Source organism: Vespa crabro, chromosome 21, assembly GCF_910589235.1.
Source record: "Vespa crabro chromosome 21, iyVesCrab1.2, whole genome shotgun sequence".
NCBI classification, from domain to species: Eukaryota; Metazoa; Arthropoda; class Insecta; order Hymenoptera; family Vespidae; genus Vespa; species Vespa crabro.
Window position 1 is genome coordinate 4,423,631 of NC_060975.1, and position 24,194 is coordinate 4,447,824.

A 24,194-nucleotide genomic window follows, 5' to 3' on the forward strand; every position below is an offset into this window, starting at 1 on the left:
AATCATCGTATTTTCTTATGTACGATAATAATAAAGAAATATGTTTATGAAAAGTTTTGAAAAACAATCGATCAGACAAATTGAAATTTTTCATCTAATCGACTCATTATGCTATCAGGGAAACTTTTTATTTCTTTCTCTTTTTCGTCGTCTTCTGCTTCCCCTGGTAGCTCTGACGCTTAGCGATGGCAATGACTATATATATAAGCCTATGAATATACGCATACACATTCGAACATTATAGCTATTCGGATAGCGGACGACGAAAGGAGTTAGCAGTTAGTCAGTGCCGATATAGGCAGACAAGACAAGGTACTTAGAAGAAGCTGAGGAAGAAAGAAGGGGCACGACGACGACGACGACGACGACGACGACGACGGCGACGACGACGACGACGACGACGACGGTAACAAATTCGTGATACAGTTCTGTGTCAACTGTGAAACGCGTATGTAGAGTATTTTCGTTTCTCGTGAACGTGTCCAATTGACTTTCTCCTTTCAAGGCCATGATGAATTATTCTTATTATTACGTCAAGACCATCGATGATGGTAGCGAGAATCCAAAGACATATAAATTCTTAAAGGGGTAAGCTCCGAGGACAGAGACTGAAGAAAAATCATTAAACTGATAATATCAAGGAATTCGTTCTGGTGTGTGTATCGACGATACCTGATCTCTTTGTAGAAACACCAAACTACAAGAGACACCTAAAGATGTCTGGTCGACTATCGGAAGATATGAGCTTCGTTCGAGATTACTTAGAGGAGGACTTTCCGGTTCCGGAGACATTCATCATCCTGCTAATGTTACTTTCAAGGTCCGCCATCAGCGATTTTTCCTAGTATCAAATCCACTGTGTAGAATTAAGCTATTTTGACTAAAGATTTTCTTCATTCTTTGCGAATAATACGATTTGCTCATTCTTTACGCATAATATAATCTGCTATCCTTATTATACGTATTATAAATTTGTTTGTATATAGATATATGTATATGAATACATATATATAGGTATATGTACACGTATTATATAGATTATATAATAGAGATAAACAAAGTCTGATAGGAAATATTATAACTACATAACATTTATATACACACACACATATATATATAGGAAGTTTTTTTATGATGATTAATCTTTCTTTTTTTCTTTTTATCCAGCTCTACCTTCTTGTATTTCTTTTTCTCTTCTTTTCTCGGGTTTTTCCTTTTCTTTCTCTTTTTTCTTTTTGGACAACTTACTCGTTATCAATTATACATGATACAAAATATCAATGATTTTTCATCGTCAATTTTCGTTGAAGCGTTTCTACATGGCGATAGAAATAAGTCACATAGAACGGACCATTAAATTTTTGGTATAAACTATGGTTAATGGCCGTTCTGTGGAGGCAATGAAACGAGGGAAAATCGTCGTTACAAAACATTACGAAGGTGAAATAATTTTAGCATTCGTTTCTTTTGCCGAAACGAACGGCAGACAAGATGTTATCTCGTTAATACTAACGAAAACTAACGAACGTATATAAATAAGTACAACATCACTGGGAGAATCCTTCTTTGATATATTGAATTCCGAATAAATAATTCAATCATCTGGGTTATCCCAATGTTAAACGAATTAAAGCATCAATTTGGTGCTTTAATAATATTTTTCTTCGTAGAACTTAATGAAAATAATTGTGAGTTTTCCGAATTCGTTTCGGAACAAAACGTCAAAGATTTTCTTCGAATAATTTAAACTCATTACGCATATGTATAAATCTTGTGCTATAGAAGCTATAAAAAGTATATGTAGATAAGAAACCATCGAAGTTGTTCATACGTTTCGAATACGTGCTCTGGTAATCGTTGATCCAAATTCTTTTCGACAAAAACTTCGATCCCAAATCTTTTTTTCTTTTTTTTTCATTATATGGATCGATCGGTAATAACTTGACACCCTATATAGGTATATATATTTAAGTTTTCTTTCACGATCCCGAAATAGTATCCTTGCTCAGTATAATCTCATAGGAGCATCTCTTGCTCTTTGTCGTTTCAATTCAACGAAACCAAGTAGCAGCAGGAACATATAGTTTTCCTTGACAACACTTATGAATATATACATCATGTGGAACCACTGAACGGTTTTGAATGAAGACGAACTTCATTCGTGAAATACTTTCAAATGCATGTATATATATAATTTGTATAAAAAATATACAGATCGTCCTTGAATGAAACTCTTGAAGGAAAAATCGATTACATTGAAAATGATTGGACGTTCACTTTACGAAGGACATACCATATAAAGAAACAATATAGTGTTTTGGGAAAACTGTAAAAGGATTTTATAAGCGTTAAGAAGAAAAAGTTGAACATATCTGAACATATAAGCCGAGTCATCCTCAGAATGATTCAAAGGTGTATGAAGTTAAAAACAAGATAGTCGTATATATTTTACAATAAGTGGGGATAAAGAGATTGTCCTTCTGGAAAAAGGAAAAACGACATCATTGAGTTTTTCTTTCGTGCTGTTTTCGAAGAATAGTCTTAGCTGTCAAAGAAACAACGGCGAAACAATTGTTATCGATCTATCTGTTTTACATAGAACAAAGATCGCATTTCAATTTCTGTTATAGGAGTATTCCTGTATGTGACTTGTGTGGTAGTGCTCATAAAAAAACTCTATCGACCTTACTTTAGTATCATTCGAGATAAGCGTCGTGAAGCGACGCTTTCTGACGCATCGGTATTAACATTGTCACGATAGAAAAAAAGACAGATCTTCGGTAACATAACATTTGATATTGTGCAACGAAACCACAAACATCTAGAAGATCTAAGAGATTCTAGAAGATTCCAGTTCAATCACTTTGAAGAATTTTACTTCGTGCCTTGAGAAGAAATCAAACAAGCGTGACACACGCCTCGGTGTCTAAGTGTAAAAGACCGTTTATTGATTATTATAATTCAAGGTTGTAATAAGATAAAATCGAAAGTCATGTATAATAATTACGGAAAAAGTTCTTTTAATATTGGATGGAAACCAGAAGTAGTGGAACCAAAGTTAGTACGGCAGCAAAAGAAAGAATATGAAGTGAGTATAGAATGCACGTGATTAAATTTTGTAGTGTGAATCATCTTTTACCGGTATGTATATACGTATTATACGACTAGCGAGCAGAACAATTTAATTACAAGGTCGTTTAATGGATTTCAAACTTTCCGCGCGAAAATATTTTTCCCGATACACAGGAAGCATATACAGTTGGAGTAACTCTAATACCCCCTCTTTTTCTCTCTCTCCTACTTTCTTGGCAACGAAGTTTGTCGAACTTAGCCGAATCAAGCGCCAGGTATCGATCGACTCGTTTTCAGGCCCTACGCTTTTTTCATTCATTTTTTCTTGTATTAACGAAGGAATAGAGTCACAAAGTTATTGTCGTGTAATTGCATTTTCATTACATTCGTAATAATGTCTTTAACGACACTCCTGAGAATAGTAAAATAAAATTGGAAATAAAGTTTGATTTCGAATTACATGTCTGAAATATCGTCATTTTAATTTTGAAGATTTAAAAATAAATATATATATATATTTTTTTTTTCGTTATGTATCAAAAACGATTTCGTAATTAATCACAGATCGGATTAAAAAAAAATTTGTCCTAAATAAAATTAATTAACTAAATTAGAAAAATTTGGAAATAGAAAAATAAATAAATAAAAAAAAAATAGAATAATGAAAACGAATAACGGAATATAATACTTGTCATCCTTGTTACGGACCTGGTTAAGCCGGTACCCTGCCACGCGACTGAATAGAAGAAGCACGCATATCAAAGTATATAGAGAAATTCGTGACTTCGGTGTTTCTCTCGTTGAAAATTCGAGTCGCGTGCAACTGGAACGTCATAGGATCGACATAAGAACCGAACAATACAGCAGCATATAATTTATTAAGAGAAGAAATCTATAAAGATCGTTCGTATTTTGCAACGCATCGAGTCGCGTCATCGTCGTGTGTGACGAAATATGGGCGAGGACTATAGAAAAATGTCTAGTGTAGTGCCGGGAGAGAACGGAGAGTGCGTTCAAGCAATTTGAAAACATCTGCTCGTTCCATATCACGTTTCTTTCGACCTGCAATTTTTTAATAACCTTTATGTATTCCGCAAGGCCTTCTTACGTTATTTCGATGCAACTTGTGCGTTCTGGAAACAAGGTTAAATTTATCATTCGTGCTTAATATAACGAAACTTTTCACGTTTCTTTTCATTCGCATTTTTTTCGTCTTCGTATATAAACAGATATAAACGTTTTTACATATATATATATATATAAAAAAAAAAAAAAAAAAAGGAAAAACGTAAGTGTGTCTTCGCGAGTTCTAATAAAATCAAAAAGTGATAACAAAAACCAACACAATACAACAATGGATTACTATGGATGTAACAGAAACGTGCTCGATGACGTTTTTGTTAAAACGGCTGTTGAAGTGAAGAGGATATTACCATCTTTGTTCAATATCAAAGTGGTAGGCATTTTTCTATATATAGGATATCATAAGCAGAGGGGGGAGAGAGTGTCTGTGTGTGAGAAAGGGAAAGGATAGGGAGAATCAAATACAATTATCGTTTGTAATAAAAAGGTTAGATTTTCTACATTAGTCCTTATCAAATTTGCCGCCAATAGCGGTTTATGAAAGTGACGTTGTTTTACAAATATAAATATCGCAGTACGACATGAGTTAGAACGATTATAATACAAGCATGTTCCTCCTTGGAATGATGTGTGTCAGAGAACATGAATTGAAGAATAATTGTAATGACGTTTTTTTCACGATCTGAACGATTACGTCGTTTTAATGAGATTCTTTTTTTTTTATAAGTCCCATTCACTTTGTGACGCATATTTAAAAATAACGGATATATGTCGATGGACTTATGATTTATTTATTAATGAATCGTTATTATTTTTTTCTTCTTTTTCTTTTTCTAAATGCATAAGATGATTTTATTAATCAATTTATTAATTATTTAAGAGTATATATTTGTTTATAGAATAAAGAAAAGTTTTATTATTAATTTATTTAATTTATTTAATTTATTAATATTGAATAAATTTTTATATTTAAATTTATTTATATTTATATATTTTTTAATTTTTATAATGGTTATTTATATTAATTAATTTATATAATTGATAAAATAGATACTATTTAATAATTTAAATAGCTTAAATTAAGAGTTTAATATTGAAGATATTAAGGTAACATGATTGTTTTTAAATATAAATATAAATATAAATATAAATATAAATATAAATATGAGTATGAATATGAGTATAAATATGAATGAATGAATGAATGAATGAATGAATGAATGAATAAATAAAATAAATAAATAAATAAATTAATTAATTAATTAATTAAATAGAAATAATTTATATTTATATAATATATAATATAAATGATAATGAATAAATAAATTGCATTGCAAGAGCAGAAAATGATAAAAGTGTGAAGAGTTAATTATGCATAATTGAAGCGCATAACAAGAGTTAATAATTCGAAAGAAACATTTGAATGCAGCATTCATTTGACATATTATGACAATATGTGTATATATGTATATATATATTGTACGTGACATGCATTATTTTTAATTCAATAATAAACACTTGTCTGGTTTCTTGAAAAATAATACAATTGTTTGAGCTACTTTTGAATGTATTCTCAATACGATCGTAATTACATATTTCTGATGACTATAAGTGCGTACAAATACTATAGTTAATAAATAAAATATCTTAATTAAAAAATATGATTACAATTAAAAAATATTTAGCAACGAATTAATGATGAATTTTCGTTACTCATAATAGATTGAACAAAGGACATTTGTGATTTTAATAAACGACTATTTCAAACAATAAAATCTTTATTAAATGAATGTCAAGGATATTATATATGCTGATATAATTATGAAAATGGTTTGAAATGAATTTTTCATTTATTGAATGTTCCATTTTTATTACTATAATACGGAATTATTTTAGTAAAATAATGCAAAATTAAATTGTTAAATTAGGTTGTGTAATTATGAATCTGCTTTCCAGTAAATTTGTAATTTGTGAAAAAGAAAATAATTATTCTTTTATCATGTTATCAGATAACAATTCAAACAAGTTAATCTTGTGTAATGATATAAAAATAATATTCTTTACAAAATGTATATTCGAGTATATGGAGTTAAACGACCTATTTGACAGATATATTAATATGAAACATAAATAATGCTTCTAAAAAATAAAAACAAATAAGACAATTAACGTCGACAGATAAATCGGGTTAAGATTAATTTACAAGCATATTAATTATTTATAATACTATGTAATTGTAAAATCACAAACTTATATTTCTGTGTTTTTTGTAAACTTTAAAAAATTTTTAATATGATATTATAACTTTGACATTATATAATGTTTTTGTAGACATGACAAAAAATTGGGTTATAAAGGATTAAATGTAAATCTGGAAATTCAAAATATAAGGTAAGAAAACAAGATAATTATAGAACGTTCATAACGGATCAGTTCATAAATAGTTGGTAAAACAAAAAAGATTCAGAACTTTTGAGAGAGAATAGAAAATGCAGCTATAAATATCAGTAAATTTATCAAAAATATTTTTAAGCGTTCAAAGCATTAAAAATTAAAAATTTTGTTATCGTAGAATACAAAAAAAAAACAAATGATGGAAATTATTTAATTAATTATATTTATAAGTATAAAATGCTAATGAATATTCGTTTCTTTCAATTTTTTTTTTAATAAAGTTCATAATCTCTAATCGTTACAAGTTACTTTTAATATATACAATTAAATTTGAAAATGGTTTCAAAATTATTCAAAGTTTTAAAAAGTATATTTTTTTTATAAACAACACATGAAACTTTACAATCAGGAAAAAGAGCAAGTATTTTATGAAATATTTTGATACATACTAAACGAATATTTTTTAATAAATCCATATATATAACTCAAAATATCTCAAATCGAAAAATATATAATTTAACTCACTTTCACAATTACCGGTACATATGTATTTATGTTTACATATTTTAGATGATCGGTTGAACCATTAAATGTTGATAATTGTAAAATTGTCTCTCAGGTACAAGTTAATAAATAAAAAAGAATTACGGAACATGATTCGTCTTCTTTATTGAAAAAAGTGATTGGTCAAAATTTAAAATGATATCGTCGCGATGCACGATGCACGATGCACAATACACGATGCACAATGCTCGTTAACACTATCAAACTGGCCCAAATGATAAATTTTAGATTTCTACTTCTATAATTATCGAAAACATTATACGATGTTTAACAATATCGATAACATAAGATTAATATTAAATGAGATTTTTGATTATTAATTATTGTAAAATTAAATATAAAATAAAAACAATAACAAAAAAAGTGTTCTTTTAAAATTGAAAAGCACGGAAATAAATTTTTAGTTGTGTTAATTAATAGCGGAAATTTATGTAAGTCTATCTTGCGGTCTCTTTTAACTTAACGATACTCTTAGTAGTGGTTAATTGCTATCCGGTTAATTGATATAACATTGCGATTTGTATGTATGATAATAATTCTCCATAGCATTCCTTTTATAATAGTATGAATTCGCATGTGTTCGGGAACGGTTTATGCGAATTATTATAAAGAAGTTAAATAATTAGACGAAAGAAAAGAAAAGAAAATGTCCGAAGTGAACAAAAGATCGATATTATCAGCATCATGTGCGAATTATCGCTATTCGACATATTTGGAGGAAGGTGTAGCTGTGCTAAAACTTTCTCCGACACTTGAAAATGCTAAGAAAAATAAAAATTCATTGCAATCGACTAATATGTTGCTTCACATTTCGCCAATGAAATCCAACATATATTCGAAATTGCAATCGCCCTATCAACAAAAAAAGGATTATTTTAACAAAATCGCCGCGGTACCCCCATTAAATTCCTCGAATATAAATTCATTGAAACGCGATTTAATCTATAATACTAATTGCGTTAAAAGTACAACGAATTTTATTGGGAAGTGTTGTTACAATGTAAGGAGAACTACTTATTTCGATGCATGATCAATGTATCGATTATTGATGAAATTATGAAAATTGCCCGCATATACATTTTTTTATTATTTCATATTAGCATAAGTGTTAATAATTACATTAAATTGAATGTATATGATAATAAGTTAAATTTTTTTTAATTTTTGTATTCAGTCTACTTTCGTAATTACTAATAAAACTGTGAAATTAAATATTAACACTGATCTTTTTCTTTTCGTCCATTAGCTCGGAGAAAAAGGTTCAGGTATCAGAGCACGCGGTGAAATTCAAGATTTTAACGCGTTAAGATTGGAATGTCTTCAAACCGGACGGCTCTTTGAGGATCCAGAATTTCTAGCGGCTGATTCATCTCTATACTTTTCTAAAAGGCCGGATAGATACATAGAATGGAGGAGACCGATGGCAAGTATAACCAAAAAGAAACAAAAAAAATTCAAATTTTCTCTTGAAATTAATCCTTAGATTGACGAGTTGTCGTTATAATTTGCAGGAAATCGCGGACGACCCGCAACTTTTTGTCGAAGGTTTCTCAAGATTCGACGTTCAACAAGGAGAACTAGGCGATTGTTGGTTACTCGCAGCAGTTGCAAATCTTACGATGGATTCAAATTTGTTCTTCCAAGTTGTACCAGAAGACCAAAGCTTTCAGGAAAATTACGCTGGAATTTTTCACTTCAGGTTAATGTTTCTTTCTTTCTATTTCATATTTCTCTTGAAATTCCGACAAATTTATTCCGTAATATCGTCGATCATCTTACATAAAAATATTCTAAGATTTTTAAATAATATACTATATGTATTTGTGTTTTATATCTTCTTTAAAAATGAAACAAATTAATTTTCTGACCCTTATTTTGTTATCTTATTAAACGGTATAAAAAATGTTGCTTTATATATCTGTTGCAGATTTTGGCAATATGGTAGATGGGTGGATGTTGTCATCGATGATCGTCTACCTACTTATAACGGTGAATTGATATACATGCATTCCGCCGAAAGCAATGAATTTTGGAGCGCTCTTTTAGAGAAAGCTTATGCTAAACTTCATGGATCCTACGAAGCTTTGAAAGGGGGTACAACGTGCGAAGCAATGGAAGATTTTACAGGTGGTGTTACCGAGATGTATCAGATGGAGGAAGCTCCGCCGAACTTATTCAGTGTTCTTTTAAAGGCATTCGAAAGAAATTCGCTTATGGGTTGTTCCATCGAGGTAAAAACAATTTTTTCGTTACTTTTGATATTTCAAACGATCAAAGGCAGAGTATTTATATGCTAGTAATTTTAGCCTGATCCAAACGTATTAGAAGCAGAGACGCCTCAAGGATTAATCAGAGGTCATGCCTACAGTATTACTCGTGTTAAGCATGTAGAAATTCAGACGCCAAATCAATATGGTAGAATACCGTTGCTTAGATTACGAAATCCATGGGGTAATGAAGCAGAATGGAACGGTCCCTGGAGCGATAAGTAAGTCATTATTAATTATTTATATACAGAATTTTTATACAGAATTATTACACAGAATTTCAAATTGCTAATTTGAAAAATTAGCTCTTTAGAAGTAATGTATTGCTTAAGTAATTAGCTCTCTAGAACTAATATATTGCTTTTTGTTTTTTTTAAGAACCGATTATTTTCGCATTTTTCGTTATAGTCTCCTTTTTTTTTTATTAACGAAAGACTATTCGATGTTAGGTCACCGGAATGGAGATTTATTCCTGATCACGAAAAAGATGAACTAGGATTAACTTTCGACATAGATGGCGAATTTTGGATGTCCTTCCAGGATTTTACACGATACTTTACACAACTTGAGATTTGTAACTTAAATCCAGATTCCTTGACAGAAGGTGATATCAATGCCGGAAAGAAACGATGGGAAATGAGCGTTTTTGAAGGAGAGTGGGTACGTGGAGTTACAGCCGGCGGTTGCAGAAATTATTTAGGTAATCGGTTGAATTCAAAAATAATCTAGGAATGATAAATAAGTCTATTAATGATATCATATTTGTAGAAACGTTTTGGCACAATCCTCAATATCGAATAACACTGGAGTATCCTGATGAGGATGATGATAAATGTACGGTTATAGTTGCTCTGATGCAAAAAAATAGACGAGCTCAACGACGAATGGGTGCAGATTGTCTTACTATTGGATTTGCTGTATACTATGTGTGTACATTTTTTTTAATTTATACCATCAATTCATTATAATTCTTAATTAATAATGTATTTAACAGTTGGAACATCCTGAAAGATTACCAAAACCATTGGATATGAATTTCTTCAAGTATAATGCATCCGTAGCACGATCACCAGCTTTCATTAATTTGCGTGAAGTTACATGCCGATTCAAATTACCACCAGGAGTTTATTGTATAGTTCCGAGCACTTTCGATCCTAACGAAGAAGGTGAATTTTTACTGAGGATATTCTCAGAGAATAAAAATAATATGGAGTGAGTATTGATATTAGATTGCTCGAATATTTATATACATATATTTACGAACGTTTTTCTCTGCAGAGAAAATGATGATGAAGTCGGAGTTGGCGAAGTTGACGATAGGGTAAGAGTATGAAAGTTTAATATTACTTTATGTATGTGGCTATGAATATATTGAATGCGTACAATTAATGAATAATTCTTTTGATCACGGTTGTGATGGTATAAGTGTGATCACAAAGCACATATCTAACTGCGACTTTTAACACATTTGACCAATTTAATTAAATTCTCTAAATATCACTATGTATACAGGATATCCGTCTATAGACGTTCGAACAAATATCTTGCAATTGATTGAAGTTACAAAAAAGTTTAATAAAAAGTTTGCACGACTCTAAATCAAGTGCAAAGTGCATGTAAATATTTTTTTTGCTTTAAACATTTTTTCCAATTATGAAGATCAACTTTTTTTTTTTTTTTTTTTTTTTTTTTTTTTTTTTTTTTTTTTATACCTATTATGAAAATCATATCTAGGAAAAAATTGCTACTTTGCATCATTTACAAGGTAATCAATATTTTAAGTATTATAGTATTTAGTTTTTCATAGGACAATTATCAGATAATCTTTTGAAGTCCATTGCCTCGAACAAAATTCGATTCGTCAAAATACACGACTATTTGATTTGTGAATAATGTATTTGTATAATATAGAGTATGAATCAGTATGAGTATGTTAATCAATTGTTAAAATTCCAATTATCTCGTAAAAACGATCCATAATAGCAATTTTTTACTACATATTTATGTAGTAAAATTATATTACTCTATGAAATTGATTGTTGATGACCACTATTATATGAAAATGCAAAAAAAAATTATAGATATCCGCTTAAAAAAAAATTATATTGACCTTCATAATTCAAGAAAGTCATGAATAAAAAAGAAATATTTTCATGCACTTTAAAATAAATTCAGAACAGTGTAAATTTTTCTTAATAAACAACTTTCTTGTAACTCAACCAGTCGCGAGATATTTGTTTGGACATCTATGGGTATACTCATACATTCGTAGACTAGAAGTCTGGGTACAGTCGAATATCTTATAAAGAATGCACTTTTAAAAAAAAAATTTTAGACAATACTTTTTAAATTTACGAAAACTAATATAATAATAATTTAATTTTTTTAAAAGCAACTCCTCACTTTTTATTTCACATTATTGTAACTGACATTGAAATGTTTTCATTATAATATAATAAGTCTCAATTTTATTAAATATTTTTCGAGTTATTGACTGTTAGATTTTAAATATTACCGGCATGAGCGAACATTTATTAACATATATATAAATATGGATACTCATTCAACTTATTTGGTTATTTACAACACGTAAGTGCGCGTACGCGTATGCAAAGTATAAATTCGAAATATGTCTCAACCAATAACTTGAAAAATACTTAACGAAGTTGAGCCTTATATCATAATGAAAACGTCAACTATAATAATATGCAATAAAAAGTAGAGGGTTATTTAAAAAAAAATTAAATTTTCCTTGACATGATCTTGGTAAAGCCGCCAAAAATCAAATAGATATTATTGATCAATGTGTCTTTGTAAACCTTACAACTTTTTTTGTAAATTTTCTTATGAAAATTGCATTTTTACGAGATATTCGATTGTATTTAAACTTTTACTCCATCTCGTGTGTATATGTGTATATGTATACATATTTACACTGTCTGCTTTTTCCAATGATTATAATCAGCTAAAAATTTAATCTATAATTATTGAATATTATTACTCACTCACATCTCACTAAAAAGAAAAAAAAATCTACTATTATGTATGACTCACAAGGGGCACTAATTTGTTAAGTACGCATGTTCACGCTTGGCTTTTAGGTGATTAATCCCAAAGGCACTAACACGGAAACAGATGATGAAAAAGTAAGTGAAACGCATGTGTGTCATGTATTACCTGATAATACAAAATAAAAATCAAATTAATATTATTAACCTTGGATAATAAATATATTAATACATCATTTTTTGAATTAATATAATTATATACTACCTAAAGTAATAGATCATATTTGATAAAATCTATCTTGATACATAATAGGTCCGTGAAGAACCTGAACCTGATCGAAATATCGAAAAAGTACGAGAATTCTTTAAAAAGCTCGCTGGTGATGATATGGAAGTGGATTGGATGGAACTCAAAGAAATCTTGGATTTTGCAATGAGGAAAGGTAAATCAATAGATAAGTTACCTTTATGGCAACTACATCTTTTAAATAAGAGAAGAAAAAAGCCTAAAGTAATATTAATATTTTAATAACTTGATTCACTGAAAAAATTTAATCATAATTTTATAAATTCTCTAAATAGTTATATCAGGTTTTACTTCATCACAGCGTTTCTTTTGTTCATGCTTATCTTTCTGCTTCCCTTAACTTTGTTTCCCTATATTTCTATTCCTTTATATTTTGTATGCTTGGGTATTTAATGTTCTCGTATGACTTGTGTAATTACTGACCGTAATAATATTCATATCTAGCTATAGTTATTACCATTCAGATTTTGTCACAGTTTCCTCATATAAGAAACAATAACATTATATTAAATTGATAATTCAATTTGATGCTTTTGTTTTTTTCTTTGACTCACAATTTTTGGTTCGTTCTATTATTTTTCTATAAAAGTCATCGCACTAAGGATATATGAATTAAATAACATGATCTTGTTTGTTTTCTTTAATGTTTTCTTTAATGTGCACGGCTGTGTTTCTTGGATTTTCATGCCTGCGACACATAAATACAATTGGGTCACCACGCAAGAATTAAGTTTCTTATTATTTTTAAGTTTATAATATGATTATAAAAAATATTGATTTGTCATTATATAAAAAAGTGCACTTAATCGCCCAATATGTGGTAATACATTTGAATTTAGAAATCGTCCAACTAAAATTTGATTTTGGTTGTATCAGTTTAACAGCAAAAAGTGATTAAAGCAACAAAAACAACATGGGTACCACTAATCCAATTATTTGTTTTATCTAATAGATATCTGTTTGACCCAAGTGTATATATGCAAACATTAATGTTAACATATAGCTGTATGTTACGGGTAGAGTTACCACAGTCGACGCGTCGTAGCGAGGCACATGAACCTGAATCAGTGCAAGGAAATGGTTCTTTTATCGACACTGTCATCTCACTGCTGTGCGGCATTGTTTGTAATAATGAACAATACAATAAATCTGTAGGTAAGGGATTACTATTGATAAAATACAATTGTGGTGTAAACAACGTGGTATATGGACAATTCTATGAAGAATTGAAATCCATTGAAGAGAGAATAATTATATAAGATATGAATATATAAAATGTATACGGTTACGACGCTACGATAAGAATGCATGATAATTATATAGCATACTGCAAGACATGCGAAATTAACAAATTGGTTAAAAATATTTATATTAGAAAGCAATTTGTATAAATGCTATTGTATAGTCGCATCATCATTTGTGTAGTTAATGTTTTTTCATAATATTGCTAATTGTGTTTATGTTATGTTTTTATAAAGTAACTACATTTTAACAAGGAATAATGTTTACAGATACGCAAGATAGAGGATTTACTAAGGATGTATGTCGGAGTATGGTAGCTATGTTAGATGTAGATCATTCTGGAAAGCTTGGATTTGAAGAATTCAGAACCTTGTGGAATGACATTAGAAAATGGAGGGTAAACTTATTGTTTAGTTCTAAGAAAAATTTTATCCATCATTTGTCATGCTTTCTGAAACATCATTGCTATTTTATCCGTTTAGGCTGTTTTCAAACTATATGATAAAGATGAGTCTGGATATTTAAATGCGTTTGAATTACGACAAGCTTTGAATAGTGCAGGATACAGGCTCAATAATCACATTTTAAATATTTTGGTACATCGTTATGGAACTAAGGATGGAAAGATAATGTTTGATGATTACATAATGTGTGCTGTACGATTGAAAACAATGATTGGTAATTATTATTTTCTGAATGTGATATTTTATAATGAAAAGAAATAAAAGAAATAAATAATATCTTTTTTCCATAGACATGTTCAGAGAGAGAGATCCTGATCAAACTAATTCAGCTACATTTACGATGGAAGAATGGATAGAGAAAACATTATATTCTTAAAATATTGTGCCTTATTATTGCAAATTCATTTTTCCAGATATTTACGTGCCTATTTAAGATTTGCAGATAAGTTAATAATTTAAAATTATTCCTCGTTGTTGTTTTTTCTATTATTATATAAAAATATTAAACTAATTGGCATATATATACTTAAATATTATATTATGAAAGTATCAATATGAGCTTTAATTGCCCATAAAAAGTTTTAAATATTAATGTTAATACATATTAAAAAATCATTTTAATGTAGGCAATGCAGTTTTTCTGATTAAGATGCCAATATAAATTTTTAAAGCTCATATATTTTTAAAGCCAAAGTATTAATGAAGTTCAAATTTTTACTCGTTGATAATGCCACTCTTCTGCATACCTGAATTTATAATTCTTCAGACATACAGGAATACATTCTAACATACACCATAACAGAATTATATTAAATAACTATATCGTTAATAGAAGAAATTTTTTTTATTATTTGAAAAACTCTAGTTTGTTATATAATTAAATTTTTAAGAAATTCTATTTAAAGTGAAATAAAATAGATTTATAAAAAAAAACCGTTATTGTTTTCTCTTCTATATTTTTTAATTTCACAAAAATTCAGCTTTAATTTTATAGCTAGGCAAATAAATTATTAAAAATTTTCTTTATGTTAACAATTTTAAATTCAAATCTTTTGTCCGAACAGCGTCATCTGCAATTTATTTAAATATGACACAGACATTCATTTCGTGTATCGTCTATATACTTCTTCATAAAAAGATAATTACGTATTTACATTTGAAATGTCCAATACGTTCTATAACATTCGTTACAAAAATTTCTAATATAAGAAAAATCTAATACGTACTAATTAGAAAGTTTTACAAAATTTGTACAACTTTGATAAATATTGTTTTGATTTTTTAGATAATTTCTTATCGATTTAGTTTCGCTTTCCGAATCGATTCGCTTGAAGAAAGAAAGTAAAAGCTTTTTATAAATAATTTTTTCGTCTCGGGTTGTGGTGTCATTAAGCGAAAGATCGCTTCAACGAAGCGCTTATCGCGTTTCGCTGTACGACGATGATGACGATGACGACGACGATGCGGTAGTTGCACGGTTCGATGCACCGGTGCTTTACACTACTTCATTCACCAGCACGAGGTACCACTTTAAGAAAGGAAGACTAGAATCGCATGACAATTTTCTTATAGAATGAATTTTTATGAATGTAAAGCAACGTTTCTCATACTCTAGAGAAATATTGCTTCGTTTTCTATAATAGCATTTTTGCCTTGTCTTCTACATAAATTGTTGAATTGAACTTATCAAAACTAATAAGCCTCTTTGGTGATTTCAATAATGACATTATAAAAAAAGGATACATAGATTTTTATATAATTTGGATTTAAAAGAATTTATAATTTTATTATTATAAAAATTTGTTATATTGTATTATATAAATCAAGACTATTAATCCTTTGGATGATTTCAAAAATAAAATTATAGGAAAAGATGCGTAGATCTTTATATAATTTGGATTTTAGAAAATCTATTATTTTATTATTATAAAACTATTACATTATGTTATAAAAGGCAAGACTAATAAATCTTTTGATAACTTCAACAATGAAATTATAAGAAATACATTTTTATAATTTGGATTTTAAAATTTATTATTATTATTAACGGAATATATATATATATATATATATATATATATATATATATATATTATATTTTATATAATTTACGTTTTTTATTCTTTTGCGAAGGGTTCTTCCATTCCAATGTTTTTCTCTCCCTCTCCCTTTCTGTATAAGTCATATATATATATATATATATATATATATATATATATATATATATATATATATATATATATGCTTACGATATGGAAAGAATATTGAAATTTCTTCATTATGCATTGTTTAACTCACTCATACAAATGTGTATTTTTAATTTATCCTTAAAGTGTTAGTATGGAAGTTATGTGTGTATATATATATATGTGTATATGACTTATACAGAAAGAGAGAGGGAGAGAAAAACATTGGAAGAACCCTTCGCAAAAGAATAAAAAACGTAAATTCTTCGAGTGGCCACGTCGTGGCGCCTGGGAAAGGCGCGTTGCTTAGGTCTTATGTTAGACAAGACGCTTGGCTAGCGCGAAATAAAGGAAAATATAGAACATATGGGCGGCCAAACTTGGCGTAGCGTGGCATAATGATAACACGCTCGAATAATAAGGATAGCGGGAGAGGATACAGGGTTGGATACGCACGCGTGCCTTCGCTGTTCGGGGCCTGTCTTCCGCTTCCACTCGAACGAGTGTGTACGTTCTGCTTCTAACTACGGACGTGGCTCAGTTTCAACTTGAACACCTTCGACGACGCTTCTCATTTCAAACACGAATACATTTACCTATTTCTTTTTAACACGAGACTTCTTAACGTTTCCTTTTTTTGTTTAATTAAGAGTCAACAAACAAAACATTGGTTCCAATTGTAAGAGAACGCGCGAAAGATTATCATTTTTAAACGCAACACCTTTCAAAAATGTTTCGTGATTTCTTCGTTCGATGGCGGTAGTGTATCTAACGTGCTCCCCCGCAAAACCCTGAACTTGCTTATTCTCCAGTCAGATTCGTTTAAGGACGCAACTCCAAGGCGAGTGAAAAACGTGCTTGTAGATTCAAATCGACATTCTTTTCTTTCTTTTCTTGTTTTTTCCCCCGTATATATCAGTATTATCGTCTTATTTAATACTATCTATATTATTGTTTCGTGACAAGTTGAAAGAAAGAAATAATTATCGTTTAATAAATTGATCGAAATGATTCGATAACGAAATACATAGCTTTACACGATGAATAATCGATGAAGTCGAAGAGGCGCGCTTTCATCGTTCGAACGAAGATGAAATTCCCGCGCGTCGCTTCGACGATCCGTCGCTTAACGATCGTCCTCGCGATTACGATTGTCGTACGCGCACAACAACGATTTAAGGAAGTTCCAGCGATTTATCAGGAAGTCTCGGCTGGTCACGATGTGCAATTACCTTGTAAAGTGCAAGATAAAAAGGGACAATGTATTTGGCAAAAGGATCGGAAACCTGTCGGAATATATCCGGACAAATACGAGTGGTTAAGTCTACGTAGTAACGATTGCACTCTTCTTATCAGAAGAGCATCTCTCGAGTTCGACGATGGATTTTGGGAGTGTCAAGTAACTTCCGGTGATTTTATGAGACAAGATGCCTTGACATCATTGCCAGCACGTCTACTCGTTCGAGGTAATTGTTTTACTTCCTCGGTATTTTCCTATTTTTTTTCTTCTTTTGTTTCTTTTTTTTTAAGTAAATGCCAATGTTCAATAACAAAATTGTTCTGTTGTTCGAAAATTTTTTTATTTACACACATTTAAGTCTAACTGTTACTTCGAATATCAGAAGTTGTCTTATAATATTATTTTTTCTCATCGATTACCTAATAGTTCAATGCATAACAATTAAAAAATTATTTACTTTTTTTATTCGGAGATTTAAGTCTAACTATTAGTTCGAATATCAGAGGTTGTTCTATAGTATTATTTCTTTCACATCAATTATCTAATAGCTAAATGCACAATTAAAAAATTCTCTAGTTCTTTTAATCGAAGATTTAGATCTCCTTATTAAATTAAAATATCATAGATTATTCTATGATATTATTTTTCTCTTTGATTGCACAACAATTGAAAGGATAACGATTAAAAAGTTGTTCATTTCGAACTTGATAAGATTAAAATTTTTAAACGTAAGGTTAAACGAACGGTTTTAAATGCGCGCAAAATTCAAATTTATACGAAAGAAGCTGTTACGCTTCGATCGGAAGGTGTTACATTCACACACATATACACATAAATCGTGTTAATGTTGAAATAAACGTTTTCTAAACTCATTTAAAATTCGTTCGAGACGGACAAGTTCGTGGTTCCGTTCTACTTTTCTCCGTATCTCCTAAAGAATCACATGTAATTGGGAATTCTTGTTCGGCGAACGTTTAAATCCCTCAGAGTACGAAAGTACGTTTCCGTTGTGCCTAAATCAAAAAATACTTTTTAGAAACAGCAGGGAGAGAATCTCAGTAAAAAAGAATATTCATCTTTTTTTAATCTAACTACAAGACTTTCTAAACCGTATCGGGTTACGTTTTATCAATAGATATTTATTCCCTTCCTAATGCACAAAGAAAATGATTGTTTCAGTGAAACCGAGGAAACCGAGTTTAGAATATGGGGGTACGATTTTAAATACCTCTCTAACGTTGAGAGAAGGACAGGAAGTAACGATTTCCTGCGTGTCTAGGTATGGAAATCCAGTAGCCCTTATAAAGTGGTGAGTAAATAATGCTTATGTACGTTCCCTTCATTTTTAACTTATTGACTTTTGTACAACATTGGTATAATGTAATGCTTTTTCGTTCATAAATGTTCATTTTTAACAGATATTGAAAATTCTTCTTTTGTTTCACGTATTGTTCGTAGTTCGAAGTTACAAGTCGATCGAAAAAAAAATTAGATTTGAATTATGATTTCGTCGTAATTAATTCAATATTTTCAAATAATACTTGTAACATTTTTTAACAGCATACTCTTATACGTAAATTTAGGATTTAATTCTCAAAGCTCAACGATGACTGAACAATCGTAGGATAATCTCAATGTTAATGCTTTCCGAAGTATTGTAGTTAATCTTTTAAGTGTTTCTCGAGCATCCTTCGGGAGCCATTAGCGTGACCCTTGGATAAGTTTTACAAGATATAACATTTTCTTCCTATGACGAATGCATCAAAGATAAAAGATAGAGAAAAAGAAGAAGAAAGCTTTTAAAGAAAAAGGAAACACGACGTGCTAATAGCTAAACATACTTTTCTAATATCTACGGTGAATTAGAGGAGCTGCTTGTAAAATCTGTAATATAATATTATTTTAAGACATTTGCAATTAATATAATAAATCTACGTATTCTTACATAAAGAATATAAAAAGGTTGCGTTTATGGCGCTCAATTTAGATAATAAATTGAAAGATAGAAAACGATGTACGATTTATTTTTTTTTTCTTCAAGGAATACTTACGTTATATTTGTGTACGGTAATTTAAGGTAAAATCACGAAACGTTTTGTTTATGCGGAATAAAGCGATTCTAGAGAGTTCGTCTCTTTGGTTTCACGGTCTGACGCATTTAGTTGCATCTTATTGGTCGCTCAATATAGTACTAGAGAAATTGACATTCAGTTATATATATAAGGTGTTTCATAATATATGAAAGTATTAAATATGCGAATAAAATTAAAAAAAAAAAATTACGAAGAAAGTTTAGATGGATATCGTGTATATCCTACATAATTTTGTCTTCGAATTTTCCAAGTGATTTATTCAATGATCACTATAATTAACATATAACAATCTATAGAAAAATTATCATCTTTAATAATGATATTAACCGGAATTATTTGTAGTATTATTTTTTTTTTTTATATCATCTACGTACGTTTTCCATTGAAATTATTTCCATGTAGTATGAAACACTGTGTATGTATATAATTACGTAAACGATCTTTGTGCTTGAAAAAAAAAGAAAAAAAAAAGAAAGCAAAGGAAAGAAAGAAATATTACGAGGATCATTTCACGGTACTGCTCGCTCGAAGTGGCAAAACGATTTAGTGACGATAAAACGAAAGACAAAAACGATGATTTCGAGTCCGGCAGAGAACAATTTTCTTCTCGTCCAAATCTTCATGAATTATTAAAAAGCGATCGTTTGTTGATGCAGGTTCATAGGAGACGAGGAAGTCGAGCCACTGAGAGAACAAATGAATGCCACCGAGGTAGATAATCCTAAAACTTGGGCTGCCCACAGTCTTTTACGCATTCGTGGCCGTCGAGAATATCACGGTCGAATGATTCGATGCATCACCATTCATCCATCTAGTCCAGTACCAGCTACCACTGAGTCCCAGTTGAACATTCATTGTATGTTCAGAATATATATATATATATATATATATATATATATATATATATGTATATATATATATATATATATATATATATGTATGTATGTATATATGTATGTATATACGCAATCCAATATATTTCAAGTAATTCGAGTAACCGTTTTATTATTGGAAATAGTAAAATCGTGTTAATTTTAAAAATCGAATAATTATATTCAACTTTAGTTTAGTTTGCTAAACTATAATACTGGGAGTCTTATATTAATTGATCCATATGATTTACTAATATTTTTAATACTAAAACTATCGATCTATTTTCATAACATCTGTCAATTTGACATATATTTGAAAAAAAATACTTTATTCGTTATTATTTTTAGTTTATTTTATTTTACAATAATAAATATAACAAAATAGCTTTCAGTTAACATTATTCTAATAATAATGATTTCGGTCATTTGAAAAAAAACGATATTTAAAATTCATCATTTAGACAGGTTTAGTAGTGTTAATAATAGTCATCAATTGCAAAAAATGCTAAACATATAAAAATTTGTCTCTGGGTATACATCTTTATTTCTTCGTAACTTGATAGGTTTTAGAACACTTTACGTATTATTACATATCAATTTCTCTAAAAATAAAAACAATTGTTAAAATGACCAATTCTAAGCGCTTTATGCTCTATAATCATGCTTAATGACGTGTTTTTATTTTGTTTTATTACTTAAACGTTATAGATTCTCCAGAAGTGAGATTTCAAACGAGTCCACGTTGGATGACAAGCTCGCTTGAGGATTCGATAAGTTTTATGAACTTGAAATGCGTTGCGGATGCCAATCCAAGCGCGATGATCAAGTGGTTTAAAGATTCGACTCCTATAAGTAGCGAGAACGTTCTATTGCTGACGGAGAACAGAACTGAGAGTAACAGCACCTCGACGGTGTCTGAATTGAGATTCGAGCCGGTTAAGAGGGACGATGCCGGGCTCTACTCTTGCAAGGCGGTTAATATCATCGGTGAAAGCCCACCGGCTAATTATGCACTTGATGTTCAATGTTCGTACAACTTTGTTTTTCTTTTTTTTACAATTTCTTTGAAAGAAATAATTCATCTTCCACTTAGAATTTATTTTCGTTATTTTATTATTTTATATTATTTCCTTTTTACTATTTCATTTTACAATTTTATTTTATTTATTATAAATTTGTCAAATTAAATTTCGTACAAATAACAAACGAATAGTGTATCCAAAAATATAATTGTGTATGTAACATGTATTAGATCCTGAATGTATCATAGATATTGTTTCGATTTATATAGATTTGAAACGGAAAGAATGACGAGAGGCCTATAAATAACTCGCAATTAGTTGTCGAAACAGTCACCTGACAAAAGATCCTATTTGATTTATAGCTTAAGGAAAAATTTTAATTGTTTTTTTATTTCTATCCTGTAGCATAATAATTATAAACATTATATATATATATAATATATATATATATATATATATATATATATATATATATTGTATTGTTATATATTCGTTTGTTATTTGTACATATAATTGTAAAAACAAATTCTAATTGTACAACATATAACTTCCAATGAAAGTTGGAAAATTTTTCTGATAGCTTATTTGTCGATCTATTATTGTATTGACCTCTTTAACTTTTCTACTACTTTCTTTTCCATACAGTCGCACCACGAGCAAAAAAAAAGGAAGATTCTAACGATAATGAAACCCTGATGGAAATCGAAGAAACAGCACAGCTTAGCTCGAATGTGGAGACGTTCGAATGTCCGGAATTCGAGGGCAATCCAGTACCGCGCTATAAGTGGTTACACTTGCGTGGTGGCACCACCGAGAAGACTATTGAAAATCCAACTCGTGCTAAGGACTCTGGGAAGCGTTTACGTCTGGAAAATGTCATGTGGTCGGACGAAGGGGAATATCGTTGTGTAGCATTTAACATGATAAGTGGAACGAGAAGGGAAACACCTAGCGAAGTACGTTACGTGTTACACGTTACCGGACCTCCGGAGATACAAGCCAGACCGTCTGGTTCCGGTGAAAATGGGTCTTATGAGTCGATAGGATGGGCTGGTGAACCCGTACATCGACTAAAGTCTCGCTTTTGTTCACGACCACCACCTCGACTCGTTGCTTGGCAATGGGGGAGTTCTCATATTAGAGCAGGTATATATATCTCGAATTATATATAATAGATTATAGAAATATTTAATCTTACAATTTTTTAACTGCTTTCGAATTATCCGGCGGATAAAAAAAATTCAAATATTCAAATAAAACATATGATAAGTTTTATGGATTTTTTATGAAGTTACGTAAAATTTAAAAAAGTTATTTCATTAAAAAAAAAACGCTAGGATGTCTTTGCTTCGCTATATGTATTTATTTATGTATGTTTATATTTATATATATAGAAAATTTCGATCATGCTTAAAACTTCCTTTTTATTTTTCAGGTGAAAGCATACAACCAAAATACGAAGCGTTGCCGTTGGAGCCGATAATTGAGGATAAAATGGTGACGAATTGTTATTGGGCTAAATTGGAGATCAAGAATCTACAAAAAGAAGACTCACGCATGTATACTCTTCTAGTGGAGAGTGAAAAGGGTAGAGATTCGACGAATATCAAATTGATCATTCGCGATCCGTCGGAAATGAAAGTGATCGCTGCCGCTTCGGCCATTGGCTTGTTATTTCTACTCCTTTTGATATCGATAGGAATTTTTTCTTTGTTGAGAATGAAACAAAGACGATATAGATGTGAAGAGGATGAAGGTAGTATCGCAGCTGATGCTCTTTATGGTAATAATGTTTCGATGGATCGTCAGAAAACAACAAAAACGTTATCAACGAACAAAGGTTCTGCAAGTAAATCGACTCAGGACGGGAATTTGGCAGTTCTATACGATTACGATCAAATAGCGAAACAAGCTCGAGCTATGAGTCCAGAAGCTTTGAAGGTGAGAAGAGCTCCGGCTGTGTTACAACCACCCACGATGGTGTGAACGATTGAGACATTCGTTTTTCGATTAAATTCTTTAATAAATACCTTATATATTGTAGTTATGATATTTTATTTTTAACAAAACAATGAGTATTACAAATATAAAAGGTGTTTATCGAAGAATTGCAGTCATTTGCAATCGAGTTTTTATGTTTTTAAAAGAAAGACTTTATTAAAAAAAAGTTTTTAATATCAATGTACAAAGGAATATATTCGTACGAAGGAATATATCGTATATTTTTTGTAATCTATTGTCAAAAATAAAGTTTCCTTCTGGAAATTAACGAACATATGTTAAAATAAAGAGAAATTATTTTTCCTTCGATTTTTTCAATGTTCTGTAATTACGAATTTTCCTCCGCTAGATGACAAGTTTATCAAGTATACCGGTAAAA

The 24,194-nt window shown here is 30.0% G+C and overlaps 2 protein-coding genes across 9 annotated transcripts; both read left to right on the plus strand.

The window, feature by feature from the left end:
• Positions 1-241: 241 nt before the first annotated feature.
• On the plus strand, positions 242-15,260 carry LOC124431322 (calpain-A-like). 8 transcript variants are annotated; one of them, XM_046979072.1, is made up of 16 exons: positions 242-588; positions 688-820; positions 8,360-8,536; positions 8,625-8,812; positions 9,041-9,344; positions 9,420-9,601; positions 9,830-10,080; positions 10,149-10,306; positions 10,375-10,592; positions 10,659-10,701; positions 12,482-12,526; positions 12,702-12,831; positions 13,716-13,850; positions 14,207-14,334; positions 14,420-14,615; positions 14,692-15,260. In XM_046979072.1, the coding sequence occupies exons 1-16, from the start codon at positions 509-511 to the stop codon at positions 14,775-14,777; spliced, it is 2,454 nt and encodes an 817-aa protein (XP_046835028.1). In that variant the 5' UTR covers positions 242-508; the 3' UTR covers positions 14,778-15,260. The 8 variants fall into 8 exon arrangements, with proteins under 8 accessions (XP_046835028.1, XP_046835029.1, XP_046835032.1 ...); XM_046979073.1 differs by lacking the exon at positions 12,482-12,526 and having other exon boundaries at positions 243-588; positions 14,692-15,235; XM_046979076.1 differs by lacking the exon at positions 13,716-13,850 and having other exon boundaries at positions 244-588; positions 14,692-15,235.
• A 1,836-nt stretch (positions 15,261-17,096) lies between these two features.
• LOC124431336 (hemicentin-1-like) lies at positions 17,097-24,124 on the plus strand. Its single transcript, XM_046979118.1, has 6 exons — positions 17,097-18,053; positions 19,007-19,136; positions 20,577-20,776; positions 21,501-21,818; positions 22,460-22,960; positions 23,250-24,124. Exons 1-6 carry the CDS (start codon positions 17,639-17,641, stop codon positions 23,798-23,800), a joined length of 2,115 nt encoding a protein of 704 aa, XP_046835074.1. The 5' UTR covers positions 17,097-17,638; the 3' UTR covers positions 23,801-24,124.
• The last annotated feature ends 70 nt before the right edge of the window (positions 24,125-24,194 follow it).

Coding starts and splice junctions, on each gene's coding strand:
- LOC124431336 (XM_046979118.1), top strand. CDS start 17,639: ATGAAGTCGAAGAGGCGCGCTTTCATCGTTCGAACGAAGATGAAATTC. Junction 20,777..21,500: donor GTCCCAGTTGAACATTCATT/GTATGTTCAGAA, acceptor TAAACGTTATAG/ATTCTCCAGAAGTGAGATTT. Junction 22,961..23,249: donor GAGTTCTCATATTAGAGCAG/GTATATATATCT, acceptor TTTATTTTTCAG/GTGAAAGCATACAACCAAAA.
- LOC124431322 (XM_046979072.1), top strand. CDS start 509: ATGATGAATTATTCTTATTATTACGTCAAGACCATCGATGATGGTAGC. Junction 8,813..9,040: donor GCTGGAATTTTTCACTTCAG/GTTAATGTTTCT, acceptor TATCTGTTGCAG/ATTTTGGCAATATGGTAGAT. Junction 13,851..14,206: donor ACAATACAATAAATCTGTAG/GTAAGGGATTAC, acceptor TAATGTTTACAG/ATACGCAAGATAGAGGATTT.